The sequence below is a fragment of the Podarcis gaigeae genome (genome assembly GCF_964106915.1).
Source record: "Podarcis gaigeae genome assembly, chromosome: 16".
Taxonomy (NCBI): Eukaryota; Metazoa; Chordata; class Lepidosauria; order Squamata; family Lacertidae; genus Podarcis; species Podarcis gaigeae.
The window spans coordinates 33,228,379-33,253,818 of NC_139693.1; the positions used below are offsets into that span (position 1 = coordinate 33,228,379).

The 25,440-nt window shown below is 47.2% G+C and overlaps 1 protein-coding gene across 2 annotated transcripts in view; it reads left to right on the forward strand.

Annotated features, from left to right (window-relative positions):
* Positions 1 to 24,222, forward strand: part of GALNT9 (polypeptide N-acetylgalactosaminyltransferase 9) — a 204,495-nt gene extending 180,273 nt beyond the window's left edge. For both annotated transcript variants that reach the window (XM_083717305.1, XM_083717306.1), the window contains 4 exons: positions 2,523 to 2,660; positions 7,112 to 7,207; positions 22,429 to 22,596; positions 23,564 to 24,222. In XM_083717305.1, coding sequence (XP_083573431.1) covers positions 2,523 to 2,660; positions 7,112 to 7,207; positions 22,429 to 22,596; positions 23,564 to 23,710 — 549 coding nt within the window. In that variant the 3' untranslated portion in view covers positions 23,711 to 24,222. The remainder of the gene's footprint in view (positions 1 to 2,522; positions 2,661 to 7,111; positions 7,208 to 22,428; positions 22,597 to 23,563) is intronic.
* The last annotated feature ends 1,218 nt before the right edge of the window (positions 24,223 to 25,440 follow it).

The following is a 25,440-nucleotide window of genomic DNA, read 5'->3' on the forward strand; positions in this document are numbered from 1 at the left end:
GTGAAGGCAAAATCATTTTCCCTCCGTTGTCCTGCCTGATTCAGGATACAGGGGCCAAGGCAAGGTTTGCACCAAAACGAGGCTTGAGATGTTTACAAATGGCCCTTGCGGCAAGCACTTAAGTGTGATGAAAACCTTCGGTCTTTGCTTCTCTTCCATTACTTTCATATGATCATTTTCTCCAATGAGCTATAAAGCAGGCCTTTAGGGAAAGAAAAATAAAGGCACATTGCTTTATCAGACATAAACCAGCCTTCCAGAAAAGAAAATGGTTTTTAAACATCACAAAAATAACCACCATTTCCTTTCCTTTGGAACACAACTGCTTTGCAACGGTGGATTCACAGTGGCTTTTAAATTGTCTATTGATCCGTCTATCACTCCCTCTAATATTGAATTCAGGTGCTGAGTGCTGACAAAAAATAGCCAAAATGGGGGCAGTGAAAAACAAGAGGCAGGTTCTGTATCAGCGTAGTTGGGGGACCCTAAAGTACAAAAAAAATACCCCAAGTCTTTAATACTATGTTCACACACACACACACAGACAAATATTAACTTTTTAGCATATAAATTCCAACAATCATTTAACATAACTTCTTATCTTATACAATATTTTTAGACTTCTGTCAACAACCTCTGAAGATTTCCTGTTCTTTATCACTTGTTCTGCATTTCTTAATTTCTCTATTACTTTTAATTGTCCTTAACTAATAATTCTTTCCAAAGTCTTTCTTGCAATATTTCACAAAGTCCTTCTTACAGAACTTCTTGTAGTCCTACTAGCATAGTTACTTTATTACTATGTTCAGTAGCCAAATGTGTTGAGGATCAGCTGGGAAAGAAAAGTGAAAAATATGAGGGAATGGGAGACAGATTGATTGATTGATTGATTGATTGATTGAGTAGTCCTTCATCCGAAGGGCAGTTCACAGCATAAAACTACAAAAGTAAAGCACATTATTATTAGTGGAAATTATTCAAAGTGACATAAGGCACAATAGAGATACTGAAACAAATTATGACAAACACCATCAATAACAACCTAAAGAAACCCCTACACAAGTGAAAAACAAGTCTCAAATACTTTAAAATTGTTCAACTATCCATTGGTCCTCAAGCAGGGGGTGAATTGAGGCATGGAGGTTATGAGTGATATGGAAAAAGAGTGAGCAATACTTTGGCCTCAGATATGTGAAAGATCAGAGGGTGATCTTTCCTTCCACACTACCTCTTGGTAGTTTCACCTCCCTCAGAAGTTTGTGAAAAGGACATTCTCTGTGGCAGCTCCTAGGTTGTGGGACTCCCCTGCATGTCACACCTGAGATATATATATATATATATTCAGGCTCCACTCTATTTCTTTGACTGTAATTTGTTTTATGCTGTTTTTAATATTGAACTTTTTAAATTGCTGTAACCTGCCCAAAGACCTTAGGACAGAGGACATAATATTATGTATTTTCTGTTTTTTATATTGTGATTTTATGTTGTGAAGCAACCTGAGATCTACAGGTATACGGTATAGGGCAGTATACAAATTTAATTAATTAATTATTGCTGGAACAACAACAACAACAACAACAACAACAACAACAACAACAAATAAATAATGGGGCAAATGGAGATATTGGACTAGGAAGGGCTGAAACCCTCCCTCCCAAGTATCTCCTTTCCCCTTTGTGATGCTTCATGATTCTTTCAATGTGCAGAACCTCCAAGACACATCTGGGGCGAATCTACACTGGTCGGTTATGAAGTTAAAAATGCATTACAAAAACGTGACACCAGAGGGCGCTGCAGAGCAACCCGTCGACAATGGGAAATTGCATTGAGAGCTATACAGTATAACTTTTTAAATAGCCTTTAATAGCGTTTTTACAAAGCAATGTAGATCCAGCCCTGGAGCCGCTCATCCAGGATTTTTCCCATTCATTGCAATGGAGGGGTTATCATGATGCATACAGGTCAAAAAGAGTGGCTCTCTCCCCTGAAATGAATCAAGGGAGCATGATCTCAGATGGGAACATCATATGCTCACTGGAGCATACATATGCAGGTATATACGGTGCATGCGTATTTTGAACTCAGTACAAATCTGTTTACAAGGCATTCTTTTAACAAGCTGGCATCTTTCCTTCACTTAATTCTGTACAGCTTTGCCTGCTTGTTTCTTGACTGCAGACAGTAAATTGAATGCTGTGGTAGCCAAACTTTGACATTCTCCTTCTCCACTCCCACTTCAGATCATCTTCTTTTCTGTTACCAAAGGTTCATTAATATGTATTCCCTGTTCTCAAGGACAGTTGTAGACTGAGTAGCTACTTACACGGCAAGAGAGGGTTGGGAGGGGGGAGAGAGAGAGAGAGAGAGAGAGAGAGAGAGAGAGAGAGGAGGGAGAAATCCGCTTGTAAACAAAATGAACAATGAGCATTTTTCAAATAATGAAATTGACTGGAAAATGGCCTAATAGGATTTCTGTGTTTATACGCTCCTGTTGGCCTGTGGGTTTTTTTGTTTTGCAGAACCCCGGAGTTGACTTCGGGGATGTTTCCGAAAGGATTGCGCTGCGGCAACGTCTTCAGTGCCGAAGTTTTAAGTGGTACTTGGAGAATGTCTACCCTGAGATGAGAATTTACAACAATACTATCACTTATGGGGAGGTAATGTATGGTGCTAAATGTCTGTCACACCTCTGCATTACTGTTCCATTTCCCCATTTCCGGAGGGCTTTTGTACTGGAATGTGGACCAAAGACAGATGTTGTTTCAGCAGTGAAGCTCATCTAAGTTCTGGAGGTTTCACCCTTTCAGGGCTCTCAGCCAGGCCTTGATTTGGGCAGGTGCCTGTATGTGTGTCCCCGTCCTCCTGACTAGTCCCATGCATCATCATCATCATCATCATCATCATCATCATCATCATATTTTTTATTTATACCCCGCCCTCCCTGGCCAGAGCCAGGCTCAGGGTGACTAACACCAGAAAAATTACAATAAAAATAAAATAAATAAAAAACCAATTTAAAATACAGGTTAAAATATAATTTAAAATGCAGCCCATAGATCTAAACCATAAGGGGAGGAAAACATAAGGGTCAGACTGAGTCCAAACCAAAGGCCAGGTGGAATAGCTCTGTCTTGCAGGCCCTGCAGAAAGATGTCAAGTCCCGCAGGGCCCTGGTCTCTTGTGACAGAGTGTTACACCAAGTCGCCAACTAAAGTTAATGGGTTGCATAACATGGTTTGCTAAGTTAGCCCCCATCTGCACTAAACATTTAAATCTGCATTGTCTCACTTTAAATAGCCATGGGTTTCCCCGTAAGAATCCTGTCCCTCTCATAATTTTCAGAGTGGTTTAGCAATCAATCCTTCTTTTCGGAGTATGAAAAATGCTGCCCGCTCTTTCTCTGAGTGAGGCTCTCAGGTATCTTCCTCCAACCCTCTTCATAGGCAAAAGAGGTCCTTAAGGGGCCCAGTGGTGGAGCAACCTGATCGGGCGCCTGTGGTGGTGTTCATGCCCTGTGCCCAGGGGCGGGGCCAGCCACCCACAGGGCAGGGCAAGCCAGGGCAGGACGTTCTGCAGGGCCTTCGAAGAGCCTGCCTGCCTCTCCCCACACAGCTGCCCTACAGCTGAGGGGGAAGTGGAGGGCAGACCTTTTGGGGCAGCGTGGAGCCTGTGGGCCATAGCTGTCAACTTACAGATCTGAAAATAAGGGGCCAGCAGCCTCGAAAATAAGGGATCAGCAGCCAAAATAAGGGATTTTCAGAGCACAGGTATGTTCAGCTTCTGAGCCCCTCCGAGCCGAAGGGAGAAAGCCCAGCCAGCAACCAAACGAAGCCTCAAGTGGTGGTTCCCACAGCACAGCAACCCGGCAAAGGGGATGTAGCAAGGGAAACCACCGTCACCTCTCCGCTGGGAAGCGCTGAGCAAAGGTGAGTCCCCAGGCAACGCAGCCGATTTGATCGGCACAAGGCATGCAGGCTCCACCCCTCCAGTCGTTCTTAGACTCCTTATTGGGTGAGCAACAGAGCCAAGCAACACAGTTGGAGCCTCCCTCCTCCCTGGCCGGCAGGGAGGGAGGGAGAGGAGCTGCTTCTTTTGAGACCCGGGAAATTTAAGGGACATCATCAATAAGGGACAGCAGTGGGACATGGCGCTGGGATAAGGGACTTTCCCGCCAAATAAGGGACGGTTGACAGCTATGCTGTGGGCACCCAAGCTACCACGTCACTCCCAGGAGAGATGTGTTGCTCGGGCATGCTGCCGCGGTGAGCGCCACCCACTATTTTGTCACCCTCCTCAGTGGTGACACCCAGAGCGGCCTGCCCCCACCGTCCCCCCTTCCTCCGCCCCCGAAGGGGCCTACCTGAGAACCTTGAAGTATCTGATAAGAAAGAACCAGGGATCATCTCTCCCAGGAGGGGAGGAAAGAGTGTTTAAAAAGCTGAGCAGGGATGCAAGTAGGACAATATTTCAAATCCCATATTGCAGGTGGAACAGGGTGGCAAGGCAGAGATTGAAATTGTTTCCTTAAGGCAGGCTCATGAGCTTGTGTCAGATTTGGATCAGAGATGTTCAGTCAGTAGAGCATGAGACTCTTCATCTCAGGATTGTGGGTTCAAGTGCCATGTTGGGTAAAAGATTTCTGCATCACAGGGGGTTAGATTAGATGACCCTTGTGGCCCCCTTCCAACTCTATGAAATTCTATGTAATCTATGTACTGGTTTGGACTATATCACAAGCAGTAAGATTTCAGAATAAATTACGAATGAATTTCTCATTGCTGGCCCACAGCTTTGTGGCTTATTTGACAACCTCCAGTCTCCAGACTGAGACTCCAGAGGCTGAAGGAACTAAATATGTTGAGGTGGACATAAAACATATTGAAAGGGTTGTAAAAATATATTTCCTCCCAACTGAAGTCACTTTTTTTTTAAGGATGAGTTGTAAAATGCCTGTCGTCGCCTTATACCTGGGTAGCACGCTTGTCGTAAACTGACTCTGCTACCGCTTAACAGTTGGCATTCTTTAATTGGCAGCAGCTTGGGAAGGCAGGTTGGGTGGCCTTGTGGCATGCTGTGCTGTCAGACAATATTTATATTGTGGCTCAGAGCAGAAGGGGATAGAAAGCTTCAAAGATGCTCACAGCCATGACTTTCCCCAGAAAAAGTTTTTTAAAGGTGAGGAAACTGGTTAGGAGACCCTGGTCCGTCCCCCCGTCCCCCCCCCCCAGAGCTCCGATTTCCACAGTTTCCTGGAAGAGGCATTAATTATTATGTATTTATTTATTTATTTATCTCCCCAGCCACTCTGGGAGGCTTCCAACAAAGTGTTAAAATACAGTGGTCTGTTAAACATTAAAAGCTTCCCTAAACAGGGCTGCCTTCAGATGTCTTCTATAAGTCTGGTAGTTGTTCTTCTCTTTGACATCTGGTGGGATGGCGTTCCACGGGGCGGGTGCCACTTATTGCTTGATGCCAGGGTACCTCTCCATAGACCCCATCTGCACTGTACATTTGAAGAAGTATTGTACCACTTTAAATAGCCGTGGCTTCTTCACAAAGCCTTCTGGGAAACGTAGTTTATTAAGGTTGTTGAGAGAACCTCTAGCCAACTCCCAGAGCAACAATTCTCAAAGTTCCCTGAGAAGAGGGATTGACTGTAAAGCCACTCTGGGAATTGTAGCCCTGTGAGGGGGAACAGGGGTCTCTCAGCGTTATGGTGATAAGTAGACAGTTAAATATGAATGTGTCTAGTTCTCTTTTAAAGCCATCCAAGTTGGTGGCCACCCCTGCCCTTTGTGGGAGCAAGTTCCAAGTTTGTGCCCATCGCTACATCGAAGGCAAGTGTCCTTTAAGCTCTGCTTGTGGGCTTCCAAGAATCATGTGGTTGTCCATGATGGCAAGCAAGATGCTGGACCAGATGAATCATTGGTCTGACCCAACAAGTCTCTTCTGACATTCCTCTGTAGCAGGATCTGTGTGCTTATCTTTAGATGGCAATCAGGGAGTGTGATGGATTTCATCCAATAGATGGGATCCAGATTTCTCATCAGGGTTATTCAGAGCGGGATTGGGACTGGGCTGTTTACGATGAGTATTCCTAATTCATCATCTTTCATGTCGTACTCCACAAATAAATGTCTAGTCCAAGTCATCAGAATGTGTGTGTTTGCCTGTAAGGACGATTCATGTCTGCTTTCGCAGAAGAACAAGTTGGCTATGCAGCCCCTAACTGATACGCAAAAGAAGGATTAATGGGGTGTCAAGATAAGTGAATGAGTGTGTTTTTCTTACTTCAGAGAGACTCCCTGGTGGTTAGCATCCTATTTACTTTGCTTAAAAACAAGTTTAAGCTGCTCCAGAACAGGGAAGGGCTGTGGCTCAGTGGTAGAACATCTGTCTTGCCCTCAGAAGGTTCTAGGTTCAACCCCTGACATCCCCAGCCAGGGATAGGAATGTCCCTTGCCTGAAACTCTGCTTCTCAATGTATTGCAAGCTTTTTGTGGAGATTTGTGAGAATATATAAGACAGCTGGGAGATGTAGGTGCTCGAACCAGGACCTGTCCCCTGCCCTCCACTAAGGTTAGAGAATTCCCCTACACCAAGGCCAGCCTACATGGTACCCTCCAGATACGTGTTGGTTGGTAACCACTGAGACTGGTAAGGTAGAAGGCTGGGAGCTCAACAGTAGGTGGAGCCAGAATCCATGAGATGTGGAGCCAACTAATGGTAGTTCTAGCCCCATGCTCCTCCTTGTTCTGTTCTAGAATAGAAGGACAGTGTTGAGACCAAAGAAGAAGCAGCTAACAGGCATTCCCACCCCTGGATTGGTTTTAAGTGAGAAGGCAGGTGGGAGAGCTGGCTGAAGGCACACATTGGTTGGTGGACCAGTACCCCATTTGCTCAAACAAAGCAGCATTCACTGTTCCAGATTTTGTTGCACTTCAACTCCCATCACCCTATTCTGGCCAGGGTTGGTGAGTGTTGGAATCCATCATCACCTGGAAGTTCCCCATCCCAGAGCTAGGATCATATAAGACATCCATCAGAACATCACAATATTGGTTAAATTTCTCTTTTCCCCTCCCTCCTACCCTGATGTTGATTTCAGGTTCGCAACAGCAAAGCCAGTGGCTTCTGTTTGGACCAGGGTGCAGAAGACGATGACAAAGCCATTCTCTACCCGTGTCACGGCATGTCCTCCCAGGTAGATGAGATCATATGTTATTACATTTCTTCCGTGGCAAATTTGATTTTGTTTGCATTTTAAGGAGAAACTGCCCGATTCATACTTCTTGAACTGATACGTGAACAGCTGTCCTTTGCAATTTGCATGCCTCCAAACTTTGCATGGAGGCAGAGCTCAGCTATTGTGGCTAGTAGCTGTTGATAGCTTTATCCTCCATGAGTTTGTCCAATCCTCTTTCTACAGTTTAATTATTTTTCTTTTCTCTGCCCTGAATCCTCCAACATTCAGCTTCATTGAATGCCCACGAGTTCTCATGTTATGAGGGGGGAACACCCTTACTGTTATGTTAAAGAAGTGGCCCGCCAAACCCCAATCTCTGCTGAGTGGTAGCAAGACATAAAAATGCAAGTTATTAGGGGTGATTAGGGGGATATGTTTATATCATCATCATCAAACCTTTTATTGGCATCACATACAAACATCCAAAATAAATCAAGGCAAAATTACTACTTCCCCAGTGGCCCAAAACATTTGCTAAAAGAAAGGAGGCAGAACAGTCTATCGTCACATCTCTAGGTCTCCAGGAAGATCAGACGTCTGCAAGGTATTTCAATGACAAAAAACCAAATAGAGATATTTAGCCACTAACCTGGTGAGCTCCTGATCATTCCCCAGTAATAGAAAATGTATGACCTCCGACTCTGGTTTCCATTTGGGGATGCAGAGTTGATCTAGAAATTGCTGACGGAGATCAGCATATAGTTTACAATTAAGAACCATATGCGCAGTGGCGTAGCGTGGGGGGTGCAGGGGGTGCCAGCCGCACTGGGCGCAACATTTTGGGGGGCGCACTCGCAGCTCTCTGCCCCTACCTGGCTCACTCCCGCTTGCAGCAGCAGCAGCAGCAGCAGCCTGGCGAATAGGACGCGCGCGCGCAGGGCGCACGGAGTGGCAAAGGCGAAGGAGACGAGGCAGAGGCTGCGGGCTGGTGGAGGAAACAGGAGAGATTCAGATTGCAAGCAAGCCGGGACACTTCGTCGGCTTGGGGAAAGCCCTGCGGGGGCCAAGGGCACGCGCCTCGCTTTGCTGGGCGCAGAGGTGGGGAGGGAAGAATCTCCACCCCTCTCTCTCTCCAAAGGGGATTTACGCCAGCTGAGCTGGGTTTCGCCTCCTCCGCCACCGCCTGGGGACAGCTCCTCAGAGGAGAAGGACGTTGGGGAGCGCAGAGAGGAATCGGGGGGGGGCACAGCTCCAGCCATCGCCCATTGCCAGCAGTGTCCGTGCCTCCTTCGAGGGGCTCCTCGGGGGGCTCCTTGAGGAATCCGGGCAGCAGGATCTTGGAGACGCTTTGCCTGCGAGGCAGCTGCCCACCACTCCCGGGGCCAGCCCGGGCAGCCAAGTGAGACCCCTGCTTCTTCAGAAATTTCTGCAAAGGCTTCATCCCGCCGACGGCAGTGGGGGCACCCAGGGGCTCAGCTGGGCCCCAGGACGAGGGGTGATCCAATGTGCCCTTTTCAGCTTAGGCCAAAATTGGGGATCAGGGGCGACGCACTCTGCGTGCCTGCGGCGGGGGTGGAGAGACGTGTGATCAAGAAGGTGGCAGGGAGCTGCCTCTTTGGAGAAGGGAAACGTGTCCGGCGTTGGGGAGGGGGGGTGGAGGGGGGGTGCTGCTCTGGCCAACCTTACCGAGCGTGGAAAGGCTTTAGGGGGTGGGGGGCGTGGGGTCCTGCTTGACTCTCCCTGCAGGGGGAGTGACCAGAGGCGCCTCCGATGGCTTCGCATCCTGACGCCCTCCTGAAGTGGTAGGCGGCGAGAGGCAGACAGGTGGATTGCCGTCTACTCTTTGGCCGTGCCAGAAACGTGGCGAGCGGGCGCAACATCTGGGGGTTAGGGTTAGGGGGCGCAAATCCACGGGTTAGGGGGCGCAAATTATTTGCCTTGCCCCGGGTGCTGACAACCCACGCTACGCCACTGCATATGCGTAAGGGTTTCCATCAGGTGGTCTTCACACAGGCAAGTTCTTTCTCCTTCCACCCTGCTGAGAACCTTCCCCAAAGGTGGTTGGATGGATTTCAATTAAACTTGGCCAGCGAAAATGCCCTTCTTTCTTGAGGGTTAAGCAGAAATTCAAGGTAATTGTGTGTTTTTTTCATGTGCCCAAGAAAGTTGAAAATAAAGAGGGGAACATGTGTATATGTCAGGGACTGAACTGAGGAGGATGAAACTGAGGAGGAACCTCCTCCTGAGCTTCCCAGAGAAGAGGAAGGCAGTATTGAATTACAGCAGTGGTTTGAGGAAGATCACAGCTCAGAGACGGGTGAACAGAAGAGCTGGGAGGTGTTGGGAGAAGAGAAGGGGGAGACAGAGACAGAGCAGCCAGCTGACACATTATCACCGGAGAGCATTTCTGACCCTCCATCTCCCAGAACCCGACATGCATTGAAAGTGGAAGAGCAAAGAACTCAGAGACTATTAGCCCCTCTGTGAATTATTGAATAAATTGCTTGGTAAGAACTCTTATCGTTTCTCTGATTCTGGGCTGCCCCGTGGGAGGGAGCTGATTCCCCAAAGCCTGACAGTATACTAGGATAAGTTCTCACTAAAACGCTGGTGAGTTTTGATGAGGGCTTTTTAAAAAGACATTACAAACTTGTGTGGAAATGTGGAGAAGTGAATGGAAGACTTGAAAAACATTAAACTGAGAGTGAACATAACTGACATATTTGCCCATCCGTAAGTACAACTAGATTACAAACGATGAGATACATTTCAGGGAAGGGGTGAGGCGGTGGAAGAACATCTGTTTTGCATGCAGAAAATCCCAGATTCATTCCCTGGTGTCTCCAGGTAGGGCTGAGAAAGACTCGTTGTCTGAAGCTCTAGAATCATGGAATTATAGTTAGAAGGGACCCCAAGGCTTGTCTAGTCCAAACCCATGCAATGCAGGAATCTCAGCTAAAACACTTCTGGCAGATGACCATCCAATCTCTGCTTAAAAACCTCCGAGGAAGGAGAGTCCACAACCTCCCAAGGGAAACCGTTCCACTGTCAAACAACTCTTACTGTCAGAAAGTTTTTTTGTATGTTTAGTCTGAATTTCCTTTCTTGCAACTTGAAGCCATTGGTTCGAGTCCTACCCTCCAGAGCAGGAGAAAACAAACTTGTTCCCTCTTCTATGTGACAACCTTTAAGATATTTGAAGATGGCCTTCATGTCTCCTCTCAGCCTCCTCTTTGCCAGGCTAAACTTACCCAGCTCCTTCAAGCATTCCTCATAAGGCTTAGTTTCCAGATCCTTGATCATCTTGGTTGCCCTCCTTTGCACAAGTTGCACAGATGGAGAATCAATGCCAGTCGGAGTAGGCAATACAGTGGTACCTCGGGTTACATACGCTTCAGTTACAGACACCGCTAACCCATAAATAGTACCTTGGGTTAAGAACTTTGCTTCAGGATGAGAACAGAAATCATGCTCCGGTGGTGTGGCAGCAGCAGGAGGTCCCATTAGCTAAAGTGGTGCTTCAGGTTAAGAATGATTTCAGGTTAAGAACGGACCTCTAGAATGAATTACCAGTAATTACTTAACCCGAGGTACCACTGTATTGAGCTAGACGGACCCACTGTTCTGATTCAGTATGAGGCCACTTCCTACATCCCTTCCTGTTTTTCTAGGCACCAGGGGTTCGGGGGCAGGATGGAGAGCTGTGGTCAGTATTGCTTCCAAGTTTTGGAGGGCCCTTTGACAAGAGAACCTCTGTGACGCCCACCCCCTGAATCTTCCCCCTCATTGCAGCAGATCTAAAGAGCTCTTGTCAGTGGACCCCACATTGAGGAGCGGGTCCTCAGCAGATACACAGGCATGCCAACCTTTGATGCCAGCCCTGGGCATTGGACATTCTTCAAGCCTATTGAGATGCTATGTATGAGCTTGAGCCTCATACTTCTGCAGAGATTTGAACCCAGGTGTCTGGGGTATACCGTATTTTTCGTCCCATAGGACGTTCTGTCCCATAGGACGCACCTAGGTTTTTTTTGGGGGGGGAATAAATAAATAATTTTCCCTTTATTTCCCCCCCAAAAGCAGGTCGGGGAAACCGAACCAGGTCAAGGAACAGCGAGATGGCAGCGCTGCGCCTCCCTGCTGTCCCCCGAGCTTGTGGGGCTGGCCGATGTCTGCCCGGCGGAAGGGGCGCTCTGCTTCAGGGTGCCCCATGCGCCGGGCAGCAGGCTGCTATCCGCAGCGTGGGGAGCCCTGCAGGGAACTCCTGCAGGGCTCCCCACACTGCGGATGTCTGTCCGGCACACGGGCGCTTTGCTTCAGAGAGCCCCGCCCATCGGGCGGGCGGCTGCTATCCGCAGAGTGGGGAGCCCTGCGGGGAGCTCCTGCAGGGCTCCCCATGCTACGGATGTCTGTCCGGCGCGCGGGGTGCTCTGCTTCAGGGCGCCCCACCCACCGGGCGGGCGGCTGCTATCCGCAGCGTGGGGAGCCCTGCGGGGAGCTCCTGCAGGGCTCCCCATGCTGCGGATGTCTGTCCGGCGCGCGGGGTGCTCTGCTTCAGGGCGCCCCACCCACCGGGCGGCCGGCTGCTATCCGCAGCGTGGGGAGCCCTGCGGGGAGCTCCTGCAGGGCTCCCCATGCTGCGGATGTCTGTCCGGCGCGCAGGGTGCTCTGCTTCAGGGTGCCCTGCCTGCCGGGCGGCAGGCTGCTATCCGCAGTGTGGGGAGCCCTGCGGGAGCAGTGTGGGGAGCCCTGCTTAGGCTGCGGATGTCTTCCTGAAGCCTGGAGAGCGAGAGGGGTCGGTGCGTACCGACCCCTCTCGCTCTCCACGCTTCAGCGAAAGCCGAGTGCTCTGCTTTCAGGGCGCTCGACGCTTCAGGAAGCAGGCTGCTATCCACAGCCTAGACATCCCTGCGGGATCTCCCGCAGGGCTGCCTAGGCTGCAGATGTCTTCCTGAAGCCTGGAGAGCGAGAGGGGTCGGTGCGCACCGACCCCTCTCGCTCTCCACGCTTCAGCGAAAGCCTGCATTCACCCCATAGGACGCACCCAGATTTCCCCTTCATTTTTGGAGTGGGAAAAGTGATTCTTATAGGGCGAAAAATACGGTATAATCCCATATACTATTGTTGTACTGTGTATTTTGGGTCGATGGACCGCAATAAAATTGTGTGTGTGCCTGTGTTATTAATTCCACCACACTGGCTTTCAGTTCGTTTCTTGCAAAAAAAAAAAAAAAAAGCAAGCAAAAAAAACCCGCAACAACCATTTGATATTTTAAATGGATTTTTATGTTACAGGAACTGTATGACACATTTTCTGTGCAAAGAAAATGCTAATGGGATGCATAGTTGTGCTGTTTCCATGTGCAGTCAAAACATTTCAGCTATTCCTCTGCCAACAACTTACACACATACACTTTGTACTTCCAGCTCACAATTAACATGCCTTCGTGGATTTTATACACATTTTCTTTTTAAGGCATGTGGGGCTCTGGCTGAGGGGTAGACTGAGTTTGGTGTTGCAGTACTCCATCTCTCTGAATGGACCAGCCTCCACTGCCTAAAGGGGTAGTGGAATCTATGTCTTATAGCAGAGGTTGGACAGCCACCTCTTGGGGGTGCTAACTCTGGTTTTCCTGCATTGAGCAGGAAGTTGCACTGGGTGGCCTACCAGGACCTTCCCAACTCTATGGTACTATATATTCACCTCCTCCCATATCCCACCAACCCCAAGGCTGCAGTGGCGTAGCGTGGGTTGTCAGCACCCGGGGCAAGGCAAGTAATTTGACCCCCTAACCCGTGTATTTGCGCACCCTAACCCTAACCCCCAGATGTTGCGCCCGGTGCAGCCGGGCCCCCCTGCTCCTCCACGCTACGCCACTGCAAGGCTGTCAATCCATCTCAAAGGCGTTGTGACACCCGGGGCAGGGCGTTCCTACGTAGGGTGCATGTGTGGCATCGCTACGTATGACGCATGCACCCTACGTAGCGATGCCGCACATGCGCTGTACATAGCGGTTTGCTGGCGGCGCTGCTCCAGCACCGTACGGACAGTGCTGGGATCCTCTGCTTGCTGCTGCAGCCGCAAAGAGAGGATCCTCCGTTCGCTGCTGTAGTGGCGACAGAGGGATCCCACCGCCGTCTGTATGGCGCTCAAGTGGCGCCGGCGACAAACTGCTATGTACAGCGCATGTGCGGCATCATTATGTACAGCTCATGCATGCGACGCCGCACATGCACATGGCGCTGGGATCCTCTGCTCGCGGCTACAGCCGCAAATGGAGGATCCCCCACATGCTGCTGCGGCTGTGCAATGGCTGCTTGCGCAACCACGAGCCCCCAGGGGGTGCCTTCTTGTCACCCCTTCCCCAGACATGGTGCCCGGGGGGTTCTTCTGCACACACACACACACACACACACACACACCGCCACTGCTCTTCTGCACCCTGTGCAATTCAGGTCTTTAGTCATGGCCACATCCAATCCTTTAAACTTTGACTCAGTATTAAATACACAGTTTTAATCTTCTCAGGACCCATAGGGATTTCAGCCCATATATTCATATTTCTAGGCTTGAATTTTGAATCATTTCTTTAATTATTATTATTTTTTCATTCTAAACCATTCCTCTGCATTTTGCCCTAACCATTCAAAGACGATGATGATTATTTTATTCCGTGCGCCTTGAGGTTTTAAAAGAAAATCTCTTCTGATCATGCTTCTATTGCTATTCCTTACTTTTTAATGAAAATCAGATATCATTTAAATCCCAGATGGTCCCCCTCCTCACATAACCCTCCTCCTACAATGCCATTTTAGCCCTTTCTGATGTGTCTTCCAAATTGGAACGGCATTAATGAATTGTCACTCATGCATTCATGCATAAATAATTCTGACCTTATCACCCACCAAACAATTACCTGAAGTTTAGCCGTACATGTTATTGGTTTGGACTGCGGATGTCAGCTTGAACATTAATATTACAGGCAAAATTATGTCTGTGTGTTCCCTTTTTAATTGTTGCAGCTGAACCAACTGGGTGCTCTGTTGTCACTGTCACAACATCCATCTTGGATGGGCTTGTGGCACTTTCCGCAGCAAGTTTGGCCTTTGGTAAATAAGGGGTGGGGAGGGGGGGAGAGAAACAGAAAAGAGCCACTTAATTAGATTCAAGTAAGGTTTTCGTACAGAGCCCTATTTAGCAAGATGCTGACACAAGTTCACCTGGCTTTTAATTATGTTGCCCATTTTCCTGTTGGCCAAACAAAGGGGGCCGTCCACATCCTCCAAGAACCTGCCTTGTACAAAAGGAACACGATGAGGGGAAATGGTTCTGCTGCCCTATATTTTTCTGACAATCTCTTGGCCTAATGCTATTGTTGTGTGCCACCCCAATCTCCAAGTGGAATTCCTAGAGTTCTAGGCACTTACCCAGGGTTCGTGTTTCCTTTGGAGAATGAGGCGCAGAGGAGACTGTGGTGTCTTTGTGATGTGTGGTTTATTCACACATATATACAGTGGTACCTTCAGGTTACAGACTCTGCTAACCTAGAAATAGTACCTCGGGTTAAGAACTTTGCTTCAGGATGAGAACAAAAATCGCATGATGGTAGTGCGGCAGCAGCTGGAGGCCCCATTAGCTAAAGTGGTACCTCAGGTTAAGAACAGTTTCAGGTTAAGAACGGACCTCCAGAACGAATTAAGTTCGTAACCCGAGGTACCACTGTACAGCCTGAGTCTATGATGGAAGAGTTCACAGCATTAACACTCCAATAAGGTCTTCTCCCTTAGCCACAGCCTTGGATTCAAGCTGAAATCAGCCATCTTTTTTTTCCTTTGCCTTTCCAACCTGCTTTCTCCCCCTTTCTCTCCCATCACACACAGCTCTGCCCTAAGATCACTTCAGGAGGAAACTAGCCTGTCTTATATTTTAACACTTGTTAGGATTATAGGGATTAGAATTCTGGCACCCACCAAGTCATAACACTATTTATTGATGTGTTAGTTTTATTGAATTAGGTATAATCTGCAATGCACACACACACACACACACAGAATCATCCAACCACAATAGCAACATCAATAAAGTCAGGTTGGTTAAAAGGGGGGAGTGTCACATTCCAAGGTCCTGTCTGAACTGTTCAGGGTTTTTTTTAAAAAAGGGGGTATCAAGTTCTATTGGCAGGGAGTTCCACAGGGCAGAGAGTTCCTCATTTAAAACTCAGTCCATGGTAAAGGATGATTGAACCCCAAGGATGTGGGCAACCACCAAGTTTCCCATTGGAAGTTTTCAGCAACTGAGGTGGAGCATAAGGAATCAGGTGGTACTTTGGGCCACATCCAATATTAGCCCTGCTCAGAGTAGACCCTTTAAATTAGTGGGCATGATAAACTTAGGTCTATTTGTTGTAATGGATCTACTCCAAGCACATCTTAGTTAACCACAACCCTTTGTGAATTAACAAAATGACATTGAACCTGGCCTGGAGGCAAATTGGCGATAACTATAACAGCAACAGTCACCCTCAAAGCGTCTTGTCTTAGAATCATAGAATTGGAAGGAAACTCCAAGGATTATCTTAGTCCAACACTCTTCCTTGCACTTTATCTTCCAGAGAATGTCCCTCTGGGCTTTGATTTTCTCTCTCTCCCCCCCCCCGCCCTCCATACCAGAAAAGCTGGATGAAATATCATACGCATGTGAGCCAAGACACATTGTCATGGTCCGGTCCATGGGCAATCAAAGTCCCGGCTGAGGATGTTGGGACCGGGGGCAAGATGGCTGGGTGGGAGCAGGAATGAGAGTCCAGAAGCCAAGAGTCTGAGGGTCAGAGAGCTGGGAGTCAAGAAGCCAAGGGTCCAAGGGTCAGGAAGCAGGGAGTCACGAAAACAAGGGTCCAAGGATCATGAAGCAAGGAGTCATGAAGTCAAGGGTCCAAGGATCAGGAAAGGCAGGAAGTGTGTTGCTGTGGCAACGAGCCAAAGCGAAATGCGGACCTTATATCCCTTCCCGGCTCTTGCCACCAGGTGCTGTGGGTTACCAATTGGCCTCACCTGTGTGGCCACGCCTTGCCTCTTCAGAACAAACTTAGGAAGGCCCCAATCCTGCAAAACCCTGATGGTCACAAGGCCTGGCTCCTGCACGCACTCCTGACACACCTGGTTAATTAGGATAGGCTGGAAATGGGATTGTCAGCTGAATCCAAGGGTTCTAAATTTGCTTCATGATAGCAGCCGACGCCTTCAGGAGGTGCTGAGATCTGTAGGCACTGTCCCCTCTGGTGAGCCACTGAATTGCACATGGCAGCTTCTCAGTGAAGTACCTTCCGGCCTTGGACTGCCTCCACCCACCCAGGTTGGCTTCTGGGTCATCCTGGTCCTGGCTCTTGGTTTTGTCCCCTGGCTGCTGGTTTCCAGCTCCTGGAGCTCATGAGGCTGCTGCACATGTACAGAGCATGGCAAACTACTTATTGATTGAATGCAGGCAGGCAGAAGTTTGCTTAGCGCTTTCAAAGCAGCTTCAGGTTGGCGTGAGAAATGTTTCAGTGCCAGGTGGGACCGCGTCTGTGCTTGAAGGATGAGGGATGGGTTTTTAATGTTCAATGCTTTATTACGTTTGATATATCCTGTAAGTGGCTGGGGAAACCCAGCCAGATGGGCGGGGTATAAATAATAAAATTATTATTACGACGGTGATGATTATTTGCGTGTCTGCTTAACATCGTCGGCTGCTAGCTGTCAGACCTCTTCACACTCTCTGCCTGAGCATCCTTGAGAGAGGCTGGTGCAGCTGCAGCCCTCACACCAAATTAATTTTGCAAATTGTGGTGAAATGAGAGAAGCTTTTTCGGCTTTGTGAACGTTAATTAACTCGGCTACATAAGAATGATCCCAGCCCTTTGCTATCTGCAAAATGTTCCGCCGAGATAAAATAATAATAAAAAGCACCACATCTTCATGGTGGGGGTTCACCATTTTTTGCTAAATATGATTTGCAAATTATTATTATTATTAAACCCTAATGGTGAAGAACACCCCTGCTGCGTGGTCAAGATAGTTCTCAGAGGGAAAACCTTTGTCTGCTAGGATGGGGGACCTGTGGCCCTACAGGTTCTGTGGGGCTACAGATCCCATCATCTCTGACCATTCACAGTGTTGGTTGGGGCTGATGGGAGTTAGAGCCCTTCATCATCTGGAGGGCCAGCAGATCCCCAGCCAGCCATGTTTCCTGATTTGAAAAAGCCCAATTCCATTATTAACCTCAAGATATCTTTCCCTTTGATTTACCTGAAGTGTGAGAAAATGGGGTGGTGGGCTTCCAAGTGCCTGAGATTGGTAGGATCAGGCTGACTAATTTTGTTTTTAAGGGAAGTCCTTCCTTAAAAAAATAAAAAACAAAAACCCTTTCTGCACTGATTTTGTGAAAATTAAGTCTTTGCTCTAAATAACAACAACAACAATAATAATGACCAGTTCTTAGGAGCACATTGGACAGCCTTCCTGACTTCTCATACTTATAGGACAGCCCAGCCAGGGATATAATAATAATAATGGGTTTTTCATGTTAAATGAAAAACAAAAGCATAAAGTCCTGCATCCCAGACACAAGGATTTCACTGAACTTTCTACCCTTTCAGTAATTTTCAAATCCAATTTCTTTTCTCATGACTAGAAGAGAGGGGGGGACCAAAATAAATTTTCAGCACAGCACTAGCGGCAAGTGTGAATGCTCTGTACAACAGAGGAGGGTACAGCTCAGTGATAGAGTATGCACCAGGTCTCGGGCTCAATCACTGGAATCTCCAAAAAGAGCTGGAAAATAATCCTGTCCTCAAAACCTGGAGAACTGTTGTCAGCCTGTGTAGATAATAGTGTTAAGAAGGGTTTGGGGAGGCAGGGGGAGTCAGTCTGGATGGTGTCCTTGGATCCATTCCAGGCCTGTGATTCTGTATCCAGTGAGGGTTAGAATCCAGTAGAGGAGGTTGCTGAACTGGTCAGACAAGTTTCTTTCTAAGACAATGAGCTTAGCTGGCCACTGAAGTGCTCTCATCCTCATCTCAAAGAATGCGCTAGGTTGCAATAGCTGCAGCTAAGTGATGGAGAACAATAGGCCAAATAGTGGCTGGACTGAAAAGTTGCGTGTGTGTGTGTGTGTGTGTGTGAGAGAGAGAGAGAGAGAGAGAGAGAGAGAGAGAGAGATGGAAGAAGGCTGGAAGCTGGAGATGCAGAGAGTTGCTTGTACAGTGGTACCTTGGTTCTTGAATGGCTTAGTTGTCGAACAAATCGGCAAACCCAGAAGTAAGTGTTCCAGTTTGTGAAAGTTTTTTGGAACCCGAATGCCCAATGTGGCTTTCGTTTGAGTTCAGGAAGCTCCTGCAGCCAATCAGAAGCTGTGCCTTGGTTTTCGAACAGTTTCAGGAGTCAAACTGACTCCTGGAACGGATTAAGTTCGAGATCCAAGGTTTCACTGTACGGCACTGGACTTTGGGGCTCCTCTGCTAACCTAACAGAGAATCCAGCTATGCAGGCATGCTAATGCTGTGAGCTCCTCCATCCCATGCTCAGATTGTGTAATTGATCATCACAATTATAACAAATAAAGGCTTGATGTATCTCGCTTTGCATGTCATAAGTCCATCTCATATATTAGTTTCACCTTTTAAGTTGAATTACTGAAATAAATGAACTTTTCCACGATATTCTAATTTTTCGAGTTTCACCTGTACATGTGTAAATAAAGCCACATATGCTAAAGACACTACAGTCTCTGCTGACCTCCGTTTCCAAGGAAACCAAGCCCTGAGTAAGTTCCTGGAACCCCTGGAGTCTTTCACTGCCCAGAGGTTGGGGTGGCATGTAAACAATACTTGGCGGAATGGACCCCTGGTTTGACTCTGTAGAAGGCAGCTACCTATCTTCCTAAAAATAATAAGAAAGAATATCATGGGTAGCGTATTGCATAAGTTCCCCTTTGGAAACAGAACTAGAAAACCCAGAGCTCCAGGCTTGGTGGGGTTTATAAACACTCTTAGGGTAAGTTCCAGTGGTTTTGAGAAATGCTGCCTTCATGATATACCACCAGCTGCCCTCTGACTTGCTTTCACAACCCTGCCCACCCCCCAGTAAGACCCCACTACAATCAGTACATTAAGGGAAAAAATCCTTGCATCCCCCCAGCACATTCAATTTCCTTCCCTCCTGGTGCCTTGCATTTGCTCCGCAGATGGCTTCTTTATTAAGAACAGCTTCCGACATGCAATCTAGTCATTTAAAAAAGGAGAACAAAGAGGAATTCCAAAGGGCATTCTACTCCTACAGGAAAGATTAGCATATTATGTGCTGGTTGTGTTAAGCCATTACTGCTTGCAAGCAGCGGTACGCATGAACTTTCTTTCCCTCCCCTCCCCCTCTCTTTTCATCCGTTCTTTTCTTTTCAAGGAGCCCTAAAGTAACAGATACCATTTATGGGACCTCTGCATATTTATAGGCAGGGCTGTTTTCGCTCCATGTTAAAATGAATGCAGAATCCCCCACTGTAGCATTTCAGAAAGCCATCGCGGAAAGATGGGGAGGACAGGGTCGTCTTAAGCATATCCGGTGCCGTGGTGCAAAGCTCCCTCCGGTGCCCCCCCCCCATTTCCCAGAGTATTTTAGGGAGGACAGCGCTGACGGCGGGGCTGGAGGAGATGGGCAGCGGCTGGACGGTGGCTCCTCCGGCGGGGAAGAGGCGGAGGCTGAACGCAGCGCCTCCCGGCTCAGCTGGCCGCTTCATGCCGTGGTGGCCACAGCAGATGGAGGCTCCAGGCGCGGTGCTACTTCAGCGCGGCATGGCAGAGGTGGGTGAGGGTGGTGAGCTCATGGCTTAGGTGTTGCGTCCAGCCTCTGCCTCTTCCCTTGCGCCCTCCAGAACTTGGTGCCCTGGTGCCCCGCACCACTAGCCTCTATGGGTAAGACACCCCTGGGCGGGGAAGCAGTCGAGCATCTGCTCTGCATGCAGAAGGGTCAGAAAGGTCTGAAACATGAGAGTCACCACCAGTCAGGGTAGCCTTCAACCTTTTCAGACCCAGGATTCACTTTTAACCCAAACATGTATTTAGGGGACCCATCTCTTTTCTTTACTTTACTTTACTTTTCTTTTCTTTTCAGTATATTTATTAAATTTTCCACTTTATCGATCCAATAAAAACCACATTTAATCATTCCTAATTATAATATATTTTGAATTATGGTGCTGGAGGAGACTCTTGTGGAGCCAGTGTGGTGTAGTGGTTAAGAGCGGTAGTCTCGTAATCTGAGGAACCGGGTTCGCGTCTCCGCTCCTCTACATGCAGCTGCTGGGTGACCTTGGGCCAGTCACACTTCTTTGAAGTCTCTCAGCCCCACTCACCTCACAGAGTGTTTGTTGTGGGGGAGGAAGGGAAAGGAGAATGTTAGCCGCTTTGAGACTCCTGAAGGGGAGTGAAAGGCGGGATATCAAATCCAAACTCTTCTTCTTCTTCTTCTTCTTCTTCTTCTTCTTCTTCTTCTTCTTCTTCTTCTTCTTCTTCTTGAAAGTCCCATGGACTGCAAGAAGATCAAACCTATCCATTCTTAAGGAAATCAGCCCTGAGTGCTCACTGGAAGGACAGATCCTGAAGCTGAGGCTCCAATACTTTGGCCACCTCATGAGAAGAGAAGACTCCCTGGAAAAGACCCTGATGTTGGGAAAGATGGAGGGCACAAGGAGAAGGGGACGGCAGAGGGCGAGATGGTTGGACAGTGTTCTCGAAGCTACCAGCATGAGTTTGACCAAACTGCAGGAGGCAGTGGAAGACAGGAGTGCCTGGCGTGCTCTGGTCCATGGGGTCACGAAGAGTTGGACATAACTAAACTAATAAACAACAACAACAATTATAATGCAACAAAACAGCCGAATAATCATGCCAAATTATATATCTTTGGGTGACTTCCCATGCTCTGAAGTTCAGGGAGTGATGATCTAATATTGTTACTGCATTCCTTAATTAATTCAGGTAGTCCCAATAAACATTTCCAGTGTTGATCCTTCATTTATTTTTAACAGCCTCTGAGTTCATTTAACAAGCGGGTTAATCCTTTGTAGTTCTGTGTGAAATATTGTCTTGTTGTAATCCAACGTTCTCATCCACTTTCACTTTCTGCACAAAGACATCTCTTAGTGCGTCACAGCCAAGATCGAGGGGGATGTCGCCTTTCACCATTAACACGGGGCAGATAACCAAAGTTCCCTCCTGTAATCTTATTCCAGCTGCTAGCAAGCTGATGTCTCCGTAAAAAACACCATAGCTCCCATCGTAAATTCTTTTTATCATCCCATTAAAGGTCTTTGCCAGAATCATAGTGCAAATTTCACACAGTCAATTTCGTAGTTGAACCATAACAATAACGGTAACAAGATTGGGGGACCCAATTTTTAATCTTTTACCATATATGTGCAAGGTGGTGGTGCTCCTGTTGTGACCCACCTTGGATCCGACCATCACCTGCTGGTGGATACAAAAGAAAATCCTGCAGTCAACAGGATTCAACTCTCTGCTATCCAGTCGGTGAGTGGGACAGGGGTGCTATCTCGCCTTCAGGATTGTGGGTACCTGCCTCTGCATCTGAGGCACACCCACCCACCCACCCACCCTGGAAAAGGGGTGCCTTGCTGGCTGTCTGCAGAGGGCAGAGCTGAACTGCTTCTCTCTCGCAGGCAGCGCCACTGATACCTGCCAGCTTTTTTCATGGACTTTGTGGGTCCCAGCCCCCACAATTCTATTATTGTGGGTGCCCAGGCACCCAAGGCCCCTTGCGGTTAGCTCCTATTGAGTGGCAGGTTAAATCCTGTTTCCCCAGTGCATTCCCTGCCTCCAAAAGTAGAGGGAGAGCATAGCCAACACGGCTTGTACCTAGCCATCGAGAGTCTTATCATCTATGAATTTACCTAAACCTTTTGTGGGGACCAATTCCATAGTTTAGCCACATGCTTTATGAAGAAGTCCTTTCTTTTCCCTTTCCTGACTCTTCCAACTGTCAGTTTTGTAGGATGCCCTAGACAGCTAGCATTAAGAGGGAGGGAGAAAAACAACTCTACTCACACGTCTGGGGGTTAAGGGAAAGCTTTCTACTAATGCAAAGAGTCTCAATTGCAAGGCAAGCTTGACCTTTAGCACGTCTTGCTTTTTCAGAAATGCCTCATGGCTTACTTGACTGCAGCCTTCTCTGTTTTAATTTGGTTCCAGCTTGTTCGTTACAGCTCTGAAGGACTTCTGCAGCTGGGCCCTCTGGGATCTACCGCATTTCTGCCTGACTCCAAATGTCTCATTGACGATGGGAAAGGGAGGACCCCCACTCTGAAGAAATGTGAAGACACCTTGAGGCCGGCACAGAGGCTGTGGGATTTTACACAGGTATTGGAGCCAGCTGTGCATGCAAGCAGGACCTGTCACAAAATATTAGTGTTTTGTGTTTGTGTTCAGGATTCTCAGTTGTCTGTTCCATCTCCCTTTCCCCAGGTTTGTGACTTGCCCTCATCAGGGACAGACTTCAGCAATCTTTTGTAATATGGCATCCTGTATGAGGCCAAGAGTTGGCGCTGCCAAATGGACCTTCTCAGTTATGGATCTTCTCAATTTTGCGCCTCCTCAGCTCAGTGGCCTGTGCAGCAGAACTGCCCGTACCTCCCTAAATCCGGCACTGCACCCATGTTCTGAAAACGTTTTTGTTTTGTTTTGTTGCCAAAAGCAGCCTTTCTTTTGAATTCAAAGTCAAAAAAATTCACTTGTGAGTGAAGACTTCAGGCTTTCATGGTTGCACAACTGCTGGGAATTACAAACTGGGAGCATTGCTGTTGCACTCAGGTCTTGTTTACAGGCATCTAATAATAATAATAATAATAATAATAATAATAATAATAATAATAATAATATATTTATACCCCGCTCTTCTGGCATCTGAGTTGCATACTGTGTAAACATGTAAACAAAGGAAGGAAGGAGAAGAAAAATAATGAAAGTGAAGAGAGAAAGTAGAAAAGAAATAGAAAATAGAAGAATGGTTAAAGAAAAAATACTTTAGAAAAACCATTAACACCTTTTTTACATAAATAATAGGTGATAAATAATTGACTTCCACCAATCTCACAGCACTTCCTTTTGTTCTTAATATGCCTATCTGTATTTCATTATTATTCTTATCTTAATATGTATATATATGTATTTACATTTTCCTTTCCGTTCATGAGATCATTCTAAACACAGCCAGATTTTTACCCTTGAACCTTGTCTTTCAATATATTCATTCAGAGAGTCCCATTCCTTCTTGATTATATTTTCTGGTTTATGTCTTATTGTGTATTCGTTTCTTTCACCCCTACAGAACGGCCCAATCATCAGCCGAGACACTGGTCGGTGTCTAGAAGTAGAGATGTCCAAGGATGCCAACTTTGGGCTCCGATTAGTCGTACAAAGATGCTCGGGGCAGAAATGGATGATCAGAAACTGGATCAAGCATGGCCGGCATTGATTCAGAGCTGGGAAGATGCTTACTCTTCTGGAGTCCTTTGACCAGTACGTGGGCGCCCCTCCAAGAGAGTCAGGTTAAAGAGGACTATTGTGATGAGAAGAAGACAGCTCATTGAAGGAGAAGGTTTACTGCTGGGCACATGTTCTTTTATTTTTTTAAAGAAAGGAAAGATGGAGACTGGCATTCCGCCTAAGGCCACAGAAGTGATACACCTGTACCTAGACCGTATCATTTCAGACTAGGGCTTATAGGCGCACATGATACAATCACCTCTCCATTAAGGAAAAGAAATCCCTGCATATAGAAGACTGGCATGTCAGAGGGAAAACTCGTCTCTTTGATATGCTCTTTTCTAAGTTCCTAAGGAGGAACTTTCAATCACGTGAGTCTGAAGTTTCATAGTCCGAGAAAAGGTTTACCACCTTGGTGGGAGCTGAGCCTATCCTCATAACAATGGATGCCCCAGAAAGACTTGTGCAAGCTTTCTGCTTTTTTGGAACTCAGTCGGAGAGCAACCACAGAAGCCAGACTTTGCGTCCACTTTCTGGGAGGAAACAGGAGGGCAGCCATATTTGGGTCAGGTTTGCAGGACAGATCAGTCTCATGCCTCACTGAAGAAGGTCCCTGGGGCAGAAGGATCTGTTAGCTTTAAGTTGCTGACTGATGCACAACTCTTATGGTGAACAGAACCGTGTGCCTTTTCTACTGTACTTCCTATCCAAGCGGACTGGGGAAATCCCACCTCTTCAGCATGTCTGAGTAACTATTCTGAACAATAACATCGACGACGACGGCAAAATACTCTGTAAATAAATTACACTGCAAAAGAAAGAAAAGAAAAGAAAATCTAATGTTTCCAGAGTGTTTGCCTTGGAGTCTAAGTTTAATTCTTCTTAATTATTCTGGGGGGGGGGGAGAGAGTGGGAACAGATGGGGCATTTTTAGAACAGTGGGGCTGGTACATTCATCTGGAAGCAAATTCTTGGGGGGGGGGGAATCCACTAGTCTCAGATTTGTGCTTCTTAAACACCTGCATTTTTTGTATTGAATAGCACAAAGGGCAGGCCCAATGCTTTCACAAGACATACTGCAATAGCTGCCAGTGCTCTGTGAGGCCACACCCAAAATGTCTGCCCTGGGCGCCATTTTTAATTTACTGCCACCACCACCACCCCACCCAGTGAGCAGCTTCTCTTTCGTTCCCACAGTCCTGAATATGAAGGTCACATGCACACCATATATTTAAAACACTATTACACCACTTTGTTTAATAATTAAGAATGCCTTTTTCCAAAATAGTTGGCTGATTTCTATTTTAAACTCCTTTATATTTTTAACTGTATGGTTTTTATATATAATTTCTGGAAACCACACTGATATTATATAAGGAACAAACAACACTCACAGACAATCCTCGGATTCTTAAGGGTGCTGGGAACTGTAGCTCTGTGAGAACAGCGCTCTTAACAAACTACAGCTACCAGGATCCTCCGTAACAGTTAAAATGGCATTTATAGTGTGGATGCAACCTAAGTCATTGTAGAGTATGGTACAAGAGACTGGTGCCATGTTTGGTAGTAGAAATCATCTTTCCGTTTCCTCCTCTCACAATGCTTCAGAATAAGTCTACTTCCAGGGCTTCGGGGTGGAGATCCAAAAAGGTATTGTGAGGTGTTAGAAGACACTTTAAAACAAAGGGCAGGGCAGGCATCAGAAGTGGGAGAGGACCC